The following is an 18,633-nucleotide window of genomic DNA, read 5'->3' on the forward strand; positions in this document are numbered from 1 at the left end:
TCAATGACATCAAAATGACACTGTAATTGCCCAGTTCAATAGTTATATTGAAAATATTCAATAGTTATATCTCATTTGAGTCTAAATGGCAACTGCCACCAACTACTTTAGTATTCTTGAAGTCCCTATTTCTCCCTTTGGCTTCTTCAACACTACTTTCTCTTATTTGTTTGAAGCTAAATTTAGGAAGAGGAGCCTATAAGGAGACAGAGAAAGACAGTCTCTGCCTGTATCTCAAATGTTAATGATCACTGGGATTGCATTTCTACCCTCTTTTCAATTTACATAATCTTGGAGTAGTATAATTTACATTCATGACTTGAACACAAATAGGCTAATTATTTCTAAATGTGTATCTCTACTCAAGGTCTGCTTATTTAACTTATATGCAGAGTACATCATGAGAAATGCTGGGCTGGAAGAAACACAAGCTGGAATCAAGACTGCTGGGAGAAATATCAATAACCTCAGATATGCAGAGATACCACCCTTATGACAGAAAGTGAAGAAGAACTAAAGAGCCTCTTGATGAAGGTGAAAGAGGAGAGTGAAAAAGTTGGCTTAAGGCTCAACGTTCAGAAAACTAAGATCATGGCATCTGGTCCCATCACTTCATGGGAAATAGATGGGGAAACAGTGGAAACAGTGTCAGACTTTATTTTTTTGGGCTCCAGAATCACTGCTGATGGTGACTGCAGCCATGAAATTAAAAGACGCTTACTCCTTGGAAGGAAGGTTATGGCCAACCTACATAGCATATTTAAAAGCAGAGACATTACTTTGCCAACAAAAGTCCGTCTAGTCAAGGCTATGGTTTTTCCAGTGGTCACGTATGGATGTGAGAGTTGGACGGTGAAGAAAGCTGAGCGCCGAAGAATTGATGCTTTTGAACTGTGGTGTTGGAGAAGACTCTTGAGAGTCCCTTGGACTGCAAGGAGATCCAATCAATCCATCCTAAAAGAGATCAATCCTGGGTGTTCATTGGAAGGTCTGATGTTGAAGCTGAAACTCCAGTACTTTGGCCATCTCACGCGAAGGGTTGACTCATTGGAAAAGACCCTAATGCTGGGTAGGATTGGGGGCAGGAGGAGAAGGGGACGACAGAGGATGAGATGGTTGGATGGCATCACTGACTCGATGGACATGGGTTTGGGTGGACTCCGGGAGTTGGTGATGGACAGAGAGGCCTGGCGTGCTGCAATTCATGGGGTCGCCAAGAGTCGGACACGACTGAGTGACTGAACTGAACTGAACTGAACTGAACTCAAGGTCTTTATTTCAACTGCTACTGGACTTCTAAACCAGTAAAGATCCACAGACATCTTCAAGTCAGTATAAAAGTTAACATTTTCATTTCTACAAACCCTGTTCTTCCCTAGGCATTTCTATCTTAATGAATCAAATAAATACTATGTATTCACCTAAGGCAGAGAATTCTAGGCATTGTCTTTTTTTTATCTCTCATCTCCCACTTCTTTCCTCTACTACTAGATAGAACAGTGATTGACTATAAGAAGAATGGCCAGGTTTTACCCCATTTCAATCATTTATCACCTGTGTGATCTGGAATAAGTTTCTTGACATTTCTAAATCTAATTTTCTTAACAGTAAAAGAAGGAATATAATAGTACTTAACTCATAGGTGTTTATAAGGATGGAATAAGAAAATTTATGTACTTGGTAAAGGACCTAGCACATAGTAAGCATGCCATTTACCGTATCAATCCTAACAACTGTGTCTATCAAATCTCTCACTACTTCAAACAATTTTTCCAAAGTAAAGAGCTGACCACTTTCTTTCCCACTCAGTTTACTGGACCCTTTACCATCAACTACTACAGAGACTTCAGAATAATACATGTCATCTTCCCTACAATATCAAGTATTAATTACATCCCACATAAAGGTACTTTCATACTTCTGCACATATAATTTCCTTAACAAATGCTCTTCCTTCTTAAAACCCCTACCACTAGGTACTTAATAAATTCCTACTCCTTCATATTCATCGTTCATCTTCTACAATCTGGCTTAAATGTTGTCTCTTCTCTGCTAAACTTGACTGTCTTTAATAAGGTAGAGTTCATCCCCTTCTATAAACTGTATATTTTTGTGTTTATTTATTTATATGTCTGATTCATCAATTAGACCGTGACCTCCCTGAGCGCAAAGACTGTGCTAATTCATCTTAATTTCCTATTCCGACACAGTGCCTATCCCACAGTAAATATTAAATTTGGTTTCCTGGAATAATAAATGACAAATAATGACTGAAACTGAATAAAACAACTGAAACTGAATGAAATGCTAAAAGGTTTATATTTTATAATCAATGGGAAGTAAACAAAAGTTTTACAACAAAGGAACAGATGGTGACTGAAGTCTTACAATAAATAATAAAACAGAATAAAACCCTATTCTGACAGTAGCAATAAAGAATGTAAATGGACAGAGAAATCAATGGCAGGAAATTTATATAGCAGATTAATATTATAAGCAGTTCAAGTGAAGAAATATGGGCCCAAATGGTGGTAGAAAAAACAAATTTGAGATGTATATCAAAAGGAAAAGTGATATCTTATGACTATTTGCTTATGTGGAAGATGAAAAAGCAAGATATAAACATGACACTCCAAAAGTTCAAGCCCAAGAGAACAGGAGAACCTTAGTAACACTAAATATAAAGAGAAATACTCTAAAAGAATGTTAGTTTTGAAAGTAAATACAAAGTTTACAACTTTGAACATACTGACGATAGATCTAACCTAGAAATAAGATTTGATTTCTTATTTCACACAATCTCCTTATTCATCTATTTCCCTCTCCTACTTTTTTCTCCCTTTGTATGTGGGTCTAGTCAGAAGGAAGAAGACCTTCTTAGTTAAGAAAAACTGATATTAAGAAAAGAATACTTTTTTTATCTTTAATAAATTTATTTATTTTAGTTGGGGGCTAATTACTTTACAATATTGTAGTAGTTTTTGCCATACATTGACATGAATCAGCCATGGGTTTACATGTGTTCCCCTTCCTGGGCCCCCCTCCCACATTCCTCCCCATCCCATCCCTCTGGGTCATCCCATTGCCCCAGCCCTGAGCCCTTGTCTCATGTATCGAACATGGAATGGTGTTCTGTTTCACATATGATAATATACATGTTTCAATGCTATACTCCCAGAACGTCCCACCCTCACCTTCTCCCTCAGAGTCCATAAAATTGTTCTATGCATCTGTGTCTCTTATTCTGTCTCGCATATAGGGTTATCGTTACCATCTTTCAAATTCCATATATATGCATTAGTATACTGTATTGGTGTTTTGCATCCATCTCAATAGAACCGATTCAAATGTATTTTTTTTAATGGCTGAGTAATATTCCATTGTGTATATGTACCACAGCTTCCTTATCCATTCGTCTGCTGATGGACATCTAGGTTGCTTCCATGTCCTGGCTATTGTAAACAGTGCTGTGATGAACATTGGGGTACACGCGTCTCTTTCAATTCTGGTTTCCTCGGTGTGTATGCCCAGCAGTGGGATTGCTGGATCATATGGCAGTTCTATTCCCAGTTTTTTAAGGAATCTCCACACTGTTCTCCATAGTGGCTGTACTAGTTTGCATTCCCACCAACAGTGTAAGAGGGTTCCCTTTTCTCCACACCCTCTCCAGCATTTATTGCTTGTAGACTTTTGGATAGCAGCCATTCTGTCTGGTGTGAAATGGTACCTCATTGTGGTTTTGATTTGCATTTCTCTAATAATGAGTGATGTTGAGCATCTTTTCATGTGTTTGTTAGCCATCTGTATGTCTTCTTTGGAGAAATGTCTGTTTAGTTCTTTGGCCCATTTTTTGATTGGGTCGTTTATTTTTCTGGAATTCAGCTGCAGAAGTTGCTTGTATATTAATTGTTTGTCTGTTGCTTCGTTTGCTATTATTTTCTCCCATTCTGAACGCTGTCTTTTCACCTTGCTTATAGTTTCCTTTGTTGTGCAAAAGCTTTTAATTTTAATTAGGTCCCATTTGTTTATTTTTGCTTTTATTTCCAATATTCTGGGAGGTGGGTCATGGAGGATCCTGCTGTGATTTATGTCGGAGAGTGTTTTGCCTATGTTTTCCTCTAGGAGTTTTATAGTTTCTGGTCTTACGTTTAGATCTTTAATCCATTTTGAGTTTATTTTTGTGTATGGTGTTAGGAAGTGTTCTAGTTTCATTCTTTTACAAGTGGTTGACCAGTTTTCCCAGCACCACTTGTTAAAGAGATTATCTTTTCTCCATTGTATATTCTTGCCTCCTTTGTCGAGGATAAGGTGTCCATAGGTGGGTGGGTTTATCTCTGGGCTTTCTATTTTGTTCCATTGATCTATATTTCTATCTTTGTGTCAGTACCATACTGTCTTGATGACTGTGGCTTTGTAGTAGAGCCTGAAGTCAGGTAGGTTGATTCCTCCAGTTCCATTCTTCTTTCTCAAGCTTGCTTTGGCTATTCGAGGTTTCTTATATTTCCATACAAATTGTGGAAAAGAATACTTTAAAAGAGCTAGCCTTCCTCCATCCTGTAACCTGCGTGGCATGAGGCTCCAAGCCACCCAACCTGTTCACTTTCCAAAGAAAAGAATACTTTAAATAAATCCAACAAAAACAGAAAAAAAAATTTCATAGTAAAAAGTAGGAAGAAAGTCTGACTTGGGAATGTATCTTGAAAAATGAAATTAAGATTGATAAAAAGTTTATTTTCATTTACTTCAACAAAAATATTAAGTTATAATGTCAACAATATGCTAATTCTTAGAATTAATACAGAGGGAATCAAGGTTTTGTTGGTCGTAATATCAAACTTACAACAGCATAAACTGAAACTCTCAATTTAACATTCCTCTTTCACATCACAATCATCACTTCTATAAAAATTTTAAAGGATTTCATCAGTTCCCTCAATGCCTCCATCAATCCTTTGATATTTAATTCATTTTCTTTTGAAAAGCCTGTTCTCTTGTCATCCTTTAGACACTTACTCTCTTTTACTGTTAATTGCACTAATTTAATTCTGCTGTATCCTTATTTCCCAATGACTTTTCACTGTCTTCAATAAATCCTTAAAATCTTTTTTTTGTTATGAGACTAACAATCAGTCTGCTTCATTTTTTCACTGCAATGTTGGATAGTGATGGAAAAGGGCAGGAATGCAAGCTTGTATTAAATGGGGAGGGAGGGGTATGTGGGTGGAGACTTATTAGGGGAGTCTGTTAATTAGTGAATATTTTCCTGTTAGGATAATTTTGGCTCCTTTACTCAACCTTATGAGGACTCACAGAAAGAATGCCTGTATAATGAGAACATTAGGCTCATTAGAGAACAACAGGCTGTCCTCTAGCATACACATGACCCCAGAGTAACTTCAGTATCCTGCTTATCTGGGTAAACAGTTTCAGATTTCTTTTTAAATATGATTACTTCTCAATGCAAACAAATTTGGTAGCTTTTCTGTTTTGTTGCTTATTACATTCAAAGATTAAGGATAACCAACATTTTTTATTCTAAAGTATAAATTATGGGAAAAATGATCCTGACCCCACCACAGCTTAGATGTCAAGGGCTCTTTATTCTCTTTAGGAATTTGGTTATCAGGATGACACAGTTGAATGAACCAGTCCTTTTGGAGTGATCCTGTGTATGTCATCTTTTTTTATCAACTCTTCCTTCCCTTTTGTCTGTATCTGGGACTGGCAAAATACAATGGGCTGGCCACCTGCTTTACTGAAGTTTATTGGAATAAAGCCTCACCTGTTTGTTTAAAATGTATTTATTATCTATGGTTGTTTTCACACTAGTGGCAGAGTTCAACAGCTGTCTTTAGCGATCTCAAGATCCACAAGCCTAAAATATTTACCATCTGGCCCTTTAAGAGTTTGCTGACCCTTGGTCTATATTATGGGAAACAGGTCTCTGCTTTGTCTTCTAAGCCTTTTATTAATACAAATATTTTTTGATGACCTCTTAAGTTAAGTCATCACCTAATAGTTCCTATTTTAGGGAACTATACTGGGAATGGTTTTTGCTGTCCAGAAGTTAAGGTTAAATTGAAGAAGTGACACTAAGGTACATAATTAACTTCCAGTGTGTAACATAAACTAGAAAAGGAAAAAATTCAAGAGTGATCAGCCAGAGGTAGCTAAAATAATTGATTTGTATAGAGATGGAGTACAATGGTATACTCAAGAAAGTAAAGAAGGTAAATGGTAGCTTTGCATGAGAAGTACATGAAGTCATCATTAGTCCTTAAGGGTTATTTAACTCAAAGCTGAACTTTTAGAAATTTAGGTAAAGATTTCACATTGAAATATGCAAATATATTCTTTTTTCTATACCTTCAAATGGGTCAAGTGGATTGATTATCTGTTAAATAAATGAAGATAAGACTTTTACAGAGGTGTCATAAGGAAAAAACCAATGAGAATAACTCTCTACTTTGGTACCAGTTAAATATTTATGCCATCAGAGAAGATGACAAGGCTTTTCTGATTTGTAATTCATGAAAAGTCTATCACTTATAATAACTGTGATAAATGAAAGATAGCACTTATTTCTGATCTATATTATAAATGTAGCAGAAAAATAAATACACTTGAATTTTCTAGATTCAAACACTGCTGAATACTTACATCAATATTGACGGGTTCTATTGTGTTTATATGCACATTTGGAGCTGATGAGGACCGGTCTCGTTGTCCAAACTGATTTCGATGATCTTCATCTGCTGGTCGGAAAGTCTGTGGAATTGGAATGGATTTTGAAGGAGACGGACTGGTGAGAACTGGGGGCCTGGAAAAGTCAAGTGATTGGAAGATAAAATTCAGAGCAACTTTCTAGAGATAATAACAGAAAAATGAATTATATAAAGATTTTGTTTTCATATTCTCAAATAAAACCTTAAAATAAAGGTAATGGCAGTAATGGCTTTTAAAAGAATTAGTTTAAAAAACTAATATACGCTTACAACTAACACCAACAAAGCTGCTTTGCTCAAGCAGACCCTCCACAAAGTATCAATGATAAGAACACTGATTTTATCCAGAAAACTCCAGAGAAATCCACAAATGGCTAGAAATTACCTGTGGTTAATCAGCTGAAGAAACTCTTGTTCTTTAACATTATACAAAAATGTTCTAAGTACACACTGACTGAATAATGTCTGCTAATTGTTTCTACCTTTGTCATTTCTTGACAGTTGAAGTTACTAAGATGAAATTTTTATGGGAAGTATTAAGAAATCATAAATCTTTTAAAAGCACACATGTGTATTTCAGGTATCTATTGCTTTATACAAGATGTATCTATTGCTTTATACAAAAGGTGAATTAAAATCTTGAACAAAAATGGCAAAAATAATTTCCAAATTCAAAAGATGATACTCAGAGTGTCAATCTCTCATAGTTTGAAATGTTTACCATGCCCATTAATTGATACAAGACACACAGAAGAATATATTAAAACTTAACGCAAATTTTGTAAAAATTACTCTCTGATGAAACTGTGACAGACTGACCTATTTTGATAGTGTAGATAAATAACAAAGTCTATGATCTCTCCCTGCCCCCAAAATGAAGCTGGCATTCAGAGCACATTAAAGTTTTGAGAACAGATTGTAACCACCCATGAGAAGTTTACGTCCCTCAGAAAAAATATCCAAGGGAGCTGAGAAGTGAGTACCACTTGATTGATGAGGTGCGACTCAGTGAGCTCCGACAGGACCAATGAAGGATTCAATGCTAACAGCTTCTCTTCAGAGATTGGTTATTGTTGCACCCCATCTCATGCAAACTCTGTAACTAATCAGCAGTATCAAATGGTTATATAAGATGGCCAGAAAGACAGCTGAGGGAATAAAAAGACATTTTTAAGAGGAGAGAGGGTTTAAAGAGGAATTAGAAGAAAATATAGTTTTGGACCAGATGAAGGTCGGAAGAGCCAAAAAAGCCAAGTTGTGACAAAAAGCTTCTAAATAAAATATATTACTAGAATCTGAACCATACCAGCTTATGAGTTTTACTTCTTTGAAGCACCCTTTTAAAAGGGTAGGGAAATAAATTTTAACTTTAATTGTTCATATTAACTAAATGAATCCACTTAGAATTGAAATAAAAATAATTGCCCTACTGGTCCTTTTTATTATGATTAATTGATTAATTTTTAGTTTGTGACAAAGCTGTCTCTACTTTTGCTTTAGACAGCCAATAACAGCCTTTGGCAAGGGATTTTGGGAGCAGGTAAAAAGAATTTTAAAATGACAGTATTAGTTTTTAGAAAGTTTTGAAACATGCACTGACTTTCTAAATACTTAGAGGCTAATTTCAAGTCTCAAGGCAGTAACACACTTTATGTCAGAAGTTAAAAGTAGAAAAAGCCTGAACTAACTACAACTGTAGAGGGCGGTCTAATTAAAATAATTGATCTGGTGTAGTGATAGCAAAATGTAGCACATAAGTCAGAAATATGTATGCAAAGGACACTAGTTTTTACGTAGGAAAAACAAAAACCTGGTTTAAATCTGATAAATGTTATTATCAAATCTAAAGAAAATGGATAAACTAGAAAATGAAGATAAGCTGTTTCTGTCCTTCTCTTCTCCCCTCGCCCCGCTGGTCCCACCATCACTCCTGTGCTTTTATTTCCTGGGCTCATTCAGATTCTGGAATTCTTTATGGTCCAGTTCAAACCTCACTTTCTTGATTAAGTGTTCACTACTCTCTCTCACTATTCTCTTTTGTTAACATCGCAATATTTATCACATAGTTTAAAATAATATATCATAAATTGTAGATTATAATTATATATTAGCTTAAAACTGTTGGCCATTATCTCCCATGTTAATGCTTTTTTTCTAAATGGAAATCATATACTTCTGTATCTGATATTTAAAATAAAGCAAGCACAAGGCAGGGACTCTAAATTGATTTGTTGCTTAATTTTTTCCAAGTATGGTCCTGCAACAGTCTATGTCAGTTTTAACCCTGTGTATCTGTACCAAATGTATGACAGGTGTGATGAGTTACCTGAAAAAAAAAAAAGTCCTTTATTTAATGACCCAAATGTTGGAAACGTTTCTAAGCAACTAAAAGTTAAAAAAAAAAAACAAATCAGCTCAAGTAGCATGTCACTGAACAGCAGGAATCAAATCATACCCAATAGAATCGGAGGGGGGCGCAGAAGGGGATGACCCACATGGAAGGGTAGTCTCTGCTAAGGAGGCCTCCTCCTGTGGTATTGGGTGGTGTTCAAAGAACTTGGAGACAAACAGCAAACTGTGAGGCAAAAACAAAAACAAAACAAAACAAACCTAACTTGTGCAAAACCCAGAAGCTTCATACACCAGAATATATTAAAGAATTAACAAAAATATCTGAGCTCAAATTGCATTTTCAGGAAGGATTGCTAAATTCAATTAGCTGTATTTCTGTCTGATAGCTTATGGTAAAAAAATTATACTCTACTTTCAAAGACAAGCTCAGAATCTAAAACTAATTGTTCTATATAGCAAATTTCTACATAGTAGAGAGGAAAACTCATGCTTTATGGTTAAGGAATTAGAAGAAAATGTATCTATTGCCAAAAGATTACATTATTATCATGTACTTTAAACTACTGATTGGAACTCTCCCTAACTTCAGTGATCAAAAAATAAGACCTTAATAGCAGTAGTGACAATACACACAAAAAGATTAAAATTAACTCAATATATTAAGAGAGGGAGTAGGAGAGAGGGGAGAGAGAGACACACAGACAGACACTAACTTCGAGAGAAAGAGAAAACTTAATTTACAAAACAGCTGACAGAACCAGAGTCCCCAATCTGTGGTCCAAAAATATAATAGTTAATTTAATTTAAACACTCGAAAACCATCTAAAAGTGATATCTATGGAGAAGGGATCTTATATTAATTAAAAAAGAATATGAAACATAAATGAAATGTACAGCAAACCAGAATTACAATCTGAAAGAGAAGTACTGGGTATACTACTGTCTAGCCAAACTTAAAAAAATTCCCTGTAACAATTCTTCTGTAAATAAAACTTCCACAGACTCTAAGACGTACTAGTTTTACATTAAGAAAAGTTAAATATAAAGTGGCAGAAAAGAAAAATTTTTTGATTACTTACTCTAGTTGGTCATAATTAACACACATCAGTGGAACCTCTGTACTACAACGCTGGTGAAATTTATAACCACATGTTTGACAGCGGAACCCCTGGAAAAGCAGCTTTCGACAGAAGTCACAAAATGCTAAGGTGAAAAAAGTTTTCCGTACCTGCAAAGTAAAACATCATGGAGGATTCTGTAAGAATCTTTTTAGAAATCAACTTACTTACTCTTTTGTTTAAAATAACATATTTTTACTATGTTTGTGTTAGTCGCTCAGTTGTGTCTGACTCTTTCGACCCCATGGACCGGAGACTGCCAGGCTCCTGTGTCCATGGGATTCTCCAGACAATAATACCGGAATGGGCAGTCATTCTCTTCTTCAGGGGATCTTCCCAACCCAGGGATCGAACCCGAGTCTCTCGCATTGCAGGCAGATTCTTTACCGTCTGAACCATCAGAGAAGCCCAAGCCTATAGCACCCGGTATTCCTAGGCGGTCTCCCATCCAAGTACTAACCAGGCTCAGCCCTACTTAGCTTCTGCGATCAGATGTGCTCTGGTGCGTTCGGGGTGGTACAGCTGCAGACTTACTATGTTTACATCATGAGAACCGACTTAACCACCAAGATACTACAACGAAACCAGAGGGTTCAAGGTAACAGATGGACTACATGAATTTATCTCCCACCCACTATTCAATTAAATTCAGAAGTCAAGAAGATGGGAGATGAACAAAAGACTAGAAACTAATTTCAAGCTTTACTATATAAACGTAAAAGCAGAGGTGACAGGAGAAGGAAGTAATAGAGGGAAAGAAAGAATAAGAGTACACTTGAATAATTCTACAAAGGAGTTAAGAGATGCTTATTGGTGTTGACACAACAAGAAACAACAGCATGCTTACAGTGACAAAGGTATGGAACAGAGGAACCAAAAAACCCACAAAAACCTAAAACACTTCCGAGGAGAAGAGGAAAGAGGGGGAAAGGCTGCCATGTTACAGATGATCTAATTTCCAATGGAACTGACCATCAGTAAATGATGTCTAAAACTGATATAGAAATTGTGACCTAAAGTTATTATTCAGTAATGTGAAAAGAATCACTAGAAGAGCTTAAAACAGAAACCATTAAAAGTTAAGAATGTAATTATGTTGAATTGGTTCATAGAGCTTTTCAGGTCTACTATATCCTTCTACGTTTCTATTCAATCGATTTTTGAGAGTTTGATATTGAAGCTCCAACCAAAAATCTTAATTTACTTAAGAAATAATTGTAATATATAGTGGAACTATATGTAACCTTGTTCTGTATTTTCTAAGTCTCCTATGTCTTTTTTCAAATTTAAAAAAGAAAGAATAAATAAAAGGAAAAGAATGATCTCCTCTATACAGTGGCATTAGAGGCTAATAAGGGTTGGGGCAACCCCTTTGCACTATTTTAAAAACTATATACGTTTGATTAAAATGTAATATACTTTGATTAAAGTGTTAAAAAATTACAAAAGAAAAAAACTAGTTTATAATTAAAATTATATGAAAATCAGATTAACCCTACCTAAACTTGTTAACTTAGGAGAAAGGATAGGAACATCACCTAAAAGATGGTAAGAATTATGTTTAACATTATCAGTTTGTTAGAGGATCAGAACATCTCAATGTATCTGTGAACATTCCTCTACGGGAGGCTTACAAGGCAACATGTAGGAACTCCATGTCAGAAGGCAAACATGGATCACATAAACAGAACTTTGCTAGGGAGATTCTATCTTGGTAACGGACAAAAGCAGAAATTGTTTACAACTTTTTGGTTTGTGTATGTAGTAAGCAGAAAACATAAGAAGGATAAGTAAATGACAAATGTTAACAACGGCTATTTGAGAGTGATGAGAGCGTAGGTGACTCTCTTTTTTCCTTTGTTTTTAGCTGTATATTCTCAAGTTTTCAGACGACATTAATCACACATAATAATGAGTAAAATACATTGTGATCCAGGATATAGTTGTATTCTTATAATATTACTCTAACTATATATAATGCACACCAGAATTTCTAATCCATTTTATTGCATATAAATGCTTTTCATGATCCATTAAATTGATTTCAATACTCACTTTATAAAACTCTTCAATAAACACATATTTAACAGGATAAAATGTTATTAAAAGAAATGTTTCATAGAAAATGGTACCTTGACATATCATCCATTCTGGCTTTTTGAGACTATTTAGATAAACTATTAGATAGTTTTAAGAGTAGCTCTTGCTTTCTTCACATTCTGACTATGGAGCAAGTTATAGAAGATATAAAAAGGCAACTGACGGTTTTTTGCTTTGTTCCTTTTACATTTGTCTCTGGATATACAAGCAGTAAGAAAAAGCTTCTTAATATTTATGTGGCTATTATTTATTAAAGCAAGCATCTTTTTATACTCGAGCATAACCTCTGGAAGTTAGAGGACAGAAAAATGTAAATCGTATTCATAGGGATCAGCATTTTATAGTCATCTTATCTTTTTTGGTACTTATATTTTCAATTGCCTAATAATCTGCTTCATGAAGCCCTAATTTCTTTTCCTTCTTTAATCTAGTCCATTGCAGTCCTTCTTCCTGTCACTGACATACTTGAAAACTATGCATAACTGATTGTTTCTGTATGTAAAGGAAGTGGGAGAAAAAGAGAAGGAAGAGAGAAAGGAGGGACGCCAAAAGGAGAAAATATGGGTACACATTTAAGCATAAACTGAGCGACATATACCTCTGTATGTATATCTTTGCTTATAAGCGGGTACAAGAAGATATATCTTTTCTTTTGGGCCACAACTTATGCTTATTTTGGAATTTGAGACATGGATGGTAAACGCATGTGGGCCACAGAACAGGCCATTTGCAAGCAATGATTTGTAAGGTGTGGGGCTGTCTGAGGTTAGCATCTGTGGAAAATGGGAAGGTCTGGACCCATGGCATCTGTTTCTAATCTTGCTTCTCTACCTTTCCTGCCTCCTCCACCCTGCCCATTCCCAAGGATTCCTGGGATATAGGTAAATGCTGAAGGAATCGCCTTTGTAACAGACTATGAAACCAGGGGGCATAAGCAGCCTTCCTCCCATAGTCAACAAAATTCAGCAAACAGAAGCAGAGAGAGGAATTCTTGCCCTTTCTAAGCAGAACTCAGGCTTACTCTTGTTTCTATATGACGCTAAGAGCAATCGTTCAAAACCACAAATCTAATCACGCTGCCCCCTGCCTATGCTGCTGCTACTGCTGCTAAGTTGCTTCAGTCGTGTCCGACTCTGTGCGACCCCACAGACGGCAGCCCACCAGGCTCCGCCGTCCCTGGGATTCTCGAGGCAAGAATACTGGAGTGGGTTGCCATTTCCTTCTCCAATGCATGAAAGTGAAAAGGGAAAGTGAAGTCGCTCAGTCGTGTCCGACTCCTAGCGACCCCATGGACTGCAGCCTACCAGGCTCCTCTGTCCATGGGATTTTCCAGGCAAGAGTACTGGAGTGGGGTGCCATTGCCTTCTCTGCCCCCTGCCTATAACAGTCATTAAATTTCCAATGATTTTAGGGAAAAGTCCAAATCTTCAACAGAGCATACGAGGACTCACATGAGCTTACTCCACTCGTATACATGCTACACCGTTAACATCTGCCTCTCCATGTATGTAGCCTCCATTCTAAACTTCTCTCAAAACTGAAAAGGTAACATGCTTTCTTGCTGTTCCCTTTGTCTAGCAGTCTTCCTTTCACTCATCTTTCCTCATCCACCAGGTCTTAGCTTTGATTGTTCTTCCTTTGGGAAAATTTCCTGATTCCGCAAAAGCCAGGTTAGAAATCTCTATTCTGTGTATCTATTGTACTTTAATGGAGAAGGAAATGGCAACCCACTCCAGCATTCTTGCCAGGAGAATTCCATGGACAGGGGGCCTAGTGGGCCCCACTCCATGGGGTCACAAAGAGTTGGACATGACTAAGCGACTAACACACACACACACAGCACTTTAAATGTATACAGTAATTAAGAGTCTTTATGAAAATTCTTAATTAAAACATTTATTCTAGGAATCTCTATTCTGTGTATCTATAGCACTTTAAATGTATATAGTAATTAAGAGTGTTAAATGAAAATTCTTAATTAAAACATTTAGTCACTTAGTTGTGTCTGACTCTTTTTCGACTCCATGGACTGTACCCTGCCAGGCTCCTCTGTCCATGGGATTTCCCTTGCAAGAATACTAGAGTGGGTTGCCATTTCTTTCATCAGGAGATCTTCTCAACCCAGGGATCTAACCTGTGTTCCCTGTATTGCAGGCAAATTCTTTACTGCTGAGCTACCGGGGAAGCCCTAAGGCAGGGATCCTGTTTCCTTCTTCACAGTTATATCCCCAGATCAGACAAAATATTGGCAGACAAAAAGATCTCAACAAATATTTACTGGCAGGTCTCCAACTGTGTTGTGCAGATTCCCATACCCTGAAACTCACCTGCAGTTTGCTTTCACTGTCCTCTTGTGCAAGGACCTGCCTGAGACACTACTTCAAGGTTACTAACTTAGGACTTCCTTTACCTTCTCATATCCAATTTTTAATTAAGAAGAATAACTAAGAAAAAGAGTAGTGACCACTGTGAAATGTAAACTCAACTATTTTTTTTTAATTCTTAAAAACTGAAATAAAAATTCTTAAGATTTATCTTCTCAAAATTCTGCAAGTTAAAAAACAAAATCAATACTAGCGAATGCCTTATTTCATGATTATAAAACTATCTGCTTTGCGGTAAATCTGACTGACATCAGGTGTATTTTACACTTGTCCAAAAGATGCCTTATCTATTGAAGAACAAACCCGATTTCATTATTCACCACTAATGGAGCCCCCAAAACACTAACCCCCTGGGAAATCAGAAGAACCCAGCTGTTCTAATCACAAAGGCACAAGGGAAAACACTTGATGCCAAAAGGGAAGCAATTACTATCCATCTAGAAAAATAAACTACAGTTTAAATTTCATGCACAGAAAAGTAAGAAACGCACTCCTGCCTTATAGATCACTCTAATCTTGGCTGCTGGCTACTCGTTCAGGGGAGAGGTTCTCAAGCTCTGGGAACTGTACCCTATCTCCTAGGTAGAGAGGTTCCATTGTTCCAGGCCTCATGCTGGAGACACTTAGCTTAGGCTAGGTTCTGGCAGATGCAAAAACTAGATAAAGGGAGAAGTACGGAAGGAGAGCTTTAACATCTGTCTTTCTTCAGTCCTCAAGGAGAGCTATTCCACTTCCATTACGCTATCTTTCAGAAACATTTACACAAGTGTGTCAAGGTGTATGCAGAGTCTATTTAACCATGTTTAGAATGGATTCTTTAAAAACATAAATGTCAAAGAGGAATGGTTAAATACACTGAATTTATATTCTTATGGACTACTATGTAATCATTATAATATAGCTAGGTGTACTGACATGGAAAGATGCCTATGATGCTGTGTTCATACAAAATATAATTCCATTTTTAGTTTTTTTAAAAAAGGAAAGAAATGGAAAATAATGAAGGAAAATGAAGGAAGTAAAAAAGAAAGAATATTTTGGGCTTGCAGATATAAGAACACACATTTTAGATAGACTGTGAAAGACTACACAATAATCAATTATTAATAACAACTATTTACCTCTGGTAGGGTACTTCCACATTTTTACTTGATATACTTTCATACCACTCAAATTTTTTAAGAATTTTCTTTCAATAATGACTATCTATTACTTTTCAAAATTAAAGACAAAGTATAATGATTAAAAAAAAAACCTCCTTAATATGTGATGCTTTTTTTCCTTTAAATAATAAAACTGATTTTCAACTTAGGGAAAAAAAGAGCCAAAATTATTCATCTCATACTTCATATTCTTTAAATAAAAACTCAAAGAACTTAACGATTTTTGACATTAAAAAAAATATAAAAAGTACATACAAAGTTGTGTGTTGTAAGTGGAACATTTTCCAACACTTCTACATGCAATTCCTCTCCAGTAAGCCAGGAAATATCAGTGTCCCAGCCAATTGGTTTCTTCTCCCTGAAAAGTGCAGACACAGCCTTTCTTGGTTATCATACCTAAAAAGCTTCATATACCTCATGCTGAAGATATGAAAATTGGTTATTGAGGGGCTAGTAATGGTGAGGGAGTTTTGGCTCCCTAGTCTTCCATCGTTAGAAATTTAAATGGCAATAAATTAATTTTTAAGTTTACCCCAAATAAATGTATCACTCTTGGACAAACAGCAGGGTAAAGAGATGTACTCTTTTCTTCAAGTCAGCTCCAGAAAAGACCTACAACAGCAGAAAATGGATTGTTCCTGGGGTCCAAAAAAAAAAAAAAAAACAAAAAAAAAATCACAGGTATGGATTTACCTATCCATTCAAAGAAAAAGAGTACTCAAGGGACAATATGCCCCCAAAAAGGAGATCTCTTTTTTTTTTCTTTTCCAGATGGGATTCAAAATTGGGAGTGGAAGGGGTGGGGGTCATGGCATAATTTCATGCTTTCTGAAAAATAGTTCAATATAAAATGTTAATTTTGATAAGTCTTTGGTGGAACTATGAGTATATTAAAAACAGGAGTGGAAAAGAGTCCATTCTTCAAATAAGAAACAGAGAAAATTGTTCAAAATTTTAAGAATCTTAAACTCCATATAAAGTCATTTGATCAGAATAATAAACACCATCATCACACAAAATTATCTAATGTTCACTCCTCAAAGGGAATACCAGACTTGTTTAGGCTAATTAACTTAGTATTTTCTTTTTTTTTTTTTCTGAGGTTGATTTTCAATACCCTAGGTTTGGGTAAAGATCTTACAGAAAACCTCAAAATTTAGTATCTGATTTTTTTTCCTTTTTCAAACACAGTTTCGCATCACATACAAACCATACCCATCCTGAATTCTGTACACAGCACAGCACTCTGGGATCAGACCTCTCATCATCAGGGCCTTCTTCAGGCTGTCCCGGACTGTGACTCCACACCGTGCTGGTACCTAGGGCATCGTAAAGACAGGCATGAGGCAGAAGAAATAAATCATATATTTTTCCACATCATTGAAAAAAAAAACAAAACCCAGTAATTTACCTTTATAACATTTTGAAAATGTCATATGGATTACTATGTCAGAAAACTGTTTCTAGGGCTAACAATATTAATGGAAAATTATGACTCAAGCATCTATTATTGCTCACCAACTTAAGGCAAAATTAATTTTTAGTTTTTTATTAAAGTTACAAAATATCTTCAACACATAAAAGAAAAGAAAATACAACAGATCACTAAGTGCTCTCTGCTGAGAAATAATAAATGTCAACATTTAAAGCAAAATCAATTTTGATCCAACATTGTTCAAAGTTGAAAACTGTAATCCTTCAATCATTATCATGGTCCTTAAGAGACCTCTTACTGATCCTAAACATAGAATACTTGTCTTAATGTATACAGCTGATATTTGTTGTTTAGTTGTTTGGCATTCCTATTTCCTCTGGGAACCCACCTTTCCCTAAAAACCACATCATACTCGAGAAGTTATGAATCCAGGGTCACTACTTTTCTGGCTGCACATGACATAAGCTGGCTAATCAGTTTCCCATATCCCAGATCCAGGGCTAGATATATGACCCAAACAGTACTACGGTTCTTCCTTTAACTGACAGATAGACTCTGGTTGACAGAAGTTTCTTTCCTACTGTAAAGTTCCAAGAAGACAGAAATATGGAATCCCTAATGGCTATCTTCCCTAGTACATTGAGAAAAATCTGGCTACAGAATGAAGCTAACTCAAGGAGAAGCAGAGATGACATTAGGAGCGAAGAGAGAAGAGGCACTGAAAAGAGAGAAAAATAATCTTTCTGTATATTTGAAGTTATCTCTATCTTGGTCTTTTCTGCCAGTGACTCATCTCCCTTCTTATTAATTTGAATAATTTAAAACTGAAAAAGAACTGACAAACACAGTGTAGACTAAAGTGAAGCAACGGGAGTTCAGGTTGGTCAGTTTTTATGCGGAGAGGGGAGTGGAGGGTGACAGACAAGATGTGTTAGTTAATAACAAAATTAAAGGCTTCATTCTTTTAAATCACTAAGGTACTTAGCAAACCAAAAGTTTCTAAAGAAATTGGGACTCTTATGCCAGAGAGGGAAAAATTTAGTGAAAGTGAATATAAAACAGACAGCTGAATTTAAATAGTATGTCAATGGGGAACAATCCAGAAAGCCAAATTAGGACCTAAGATTAGAAAAACAGGAGACAGATTTTAGCTCAATATAACTGTTAAAAACTATCCAGCAAGGGAAAAGTTTGAGGGAGTAGGTTCATCACTGGAAGTATTCAAGAGACTGGATTTGTACAGTTGATCATCTTAATTCATGGATTCTGTATTTGCCTATTTGTTAGAATTTATTTGTAACCCCCAAATCAATACTTGCAATGCTTTTGCAGGCATGCACAGAAGACAAATTTGAC

At 36.0% G+C, this 18,633-nt stretch overlaps 1 protein-coding gene and 1 pseudogene across 26 annotated transcripts in view; both read right to left on the reverse strand.

Moving 5' to 3' along the window:
- Positions 1–18,633, reverse strand: part of BRAF (B-Raf proto-oncogene, serine/threonine kinase) — a 180,857-nt gene that overhangs the window by 68,035 nt on the left and 94,189 nt on the right. For 18 of the 26 annotated variants that reach the window (XR_014066796.1, XR_014066795.1, XR_014066797.1 and 15 more), the window contains 5 exons: positions 17,058–17,161; positions 16,098–16,200; positions 10,157–10,305; positions 9,181–9,300; positions 6,661–6,820 (listed from right to left, as the gene is read on the reverse strand). Coding sequence is in view for 19 of the 26 variants with exons in the window: in XM_081534331.1 (XP_081390457.1) it covers positions 6,661–6,820; positions 9,181–9,300; positions 10,157–10,305; positions 16,098–16,200; positions 17,058–17,161 (636 nt within the window). In the remaining 7 variants the exon portion in view is untranslated. Of the gene's footprint in view, positions 1–6,660; positions 6,821–9,180; positions 9,301–10,156; positions 10,306–16,097; positions 16,201–17,048; positions 17,162–18,633 lie in introns of all 26 variants that reach the window. The other 8 variants (XR_014066798.1, XR_014066799.1, XM_081534333.1 and 5 more) reach the window with 2 other exon arrangements.
- Positions 10,607–10,725, reverse strand: LOC145524992 (5S ribosomal RNA; annotated as a pseudogene).

This window comes from Giraffa tippelskirchi, chromosome 10 (genome assembly GCF_054371585.1).
Source record: "Giraffa tippelskirchi isolate mGirTip1 chromosome 10, T2T-mGirTip1v1.2.pri, whole genome shotgun sequence".
NCBI classification, from domain to species: domain Eukaryota; kingdom Metazoa; phylum Chordata; class Mammalia; order Artiodactyla; family Giraffidae; genus Giraffa; species Giraffa tippelskirchi.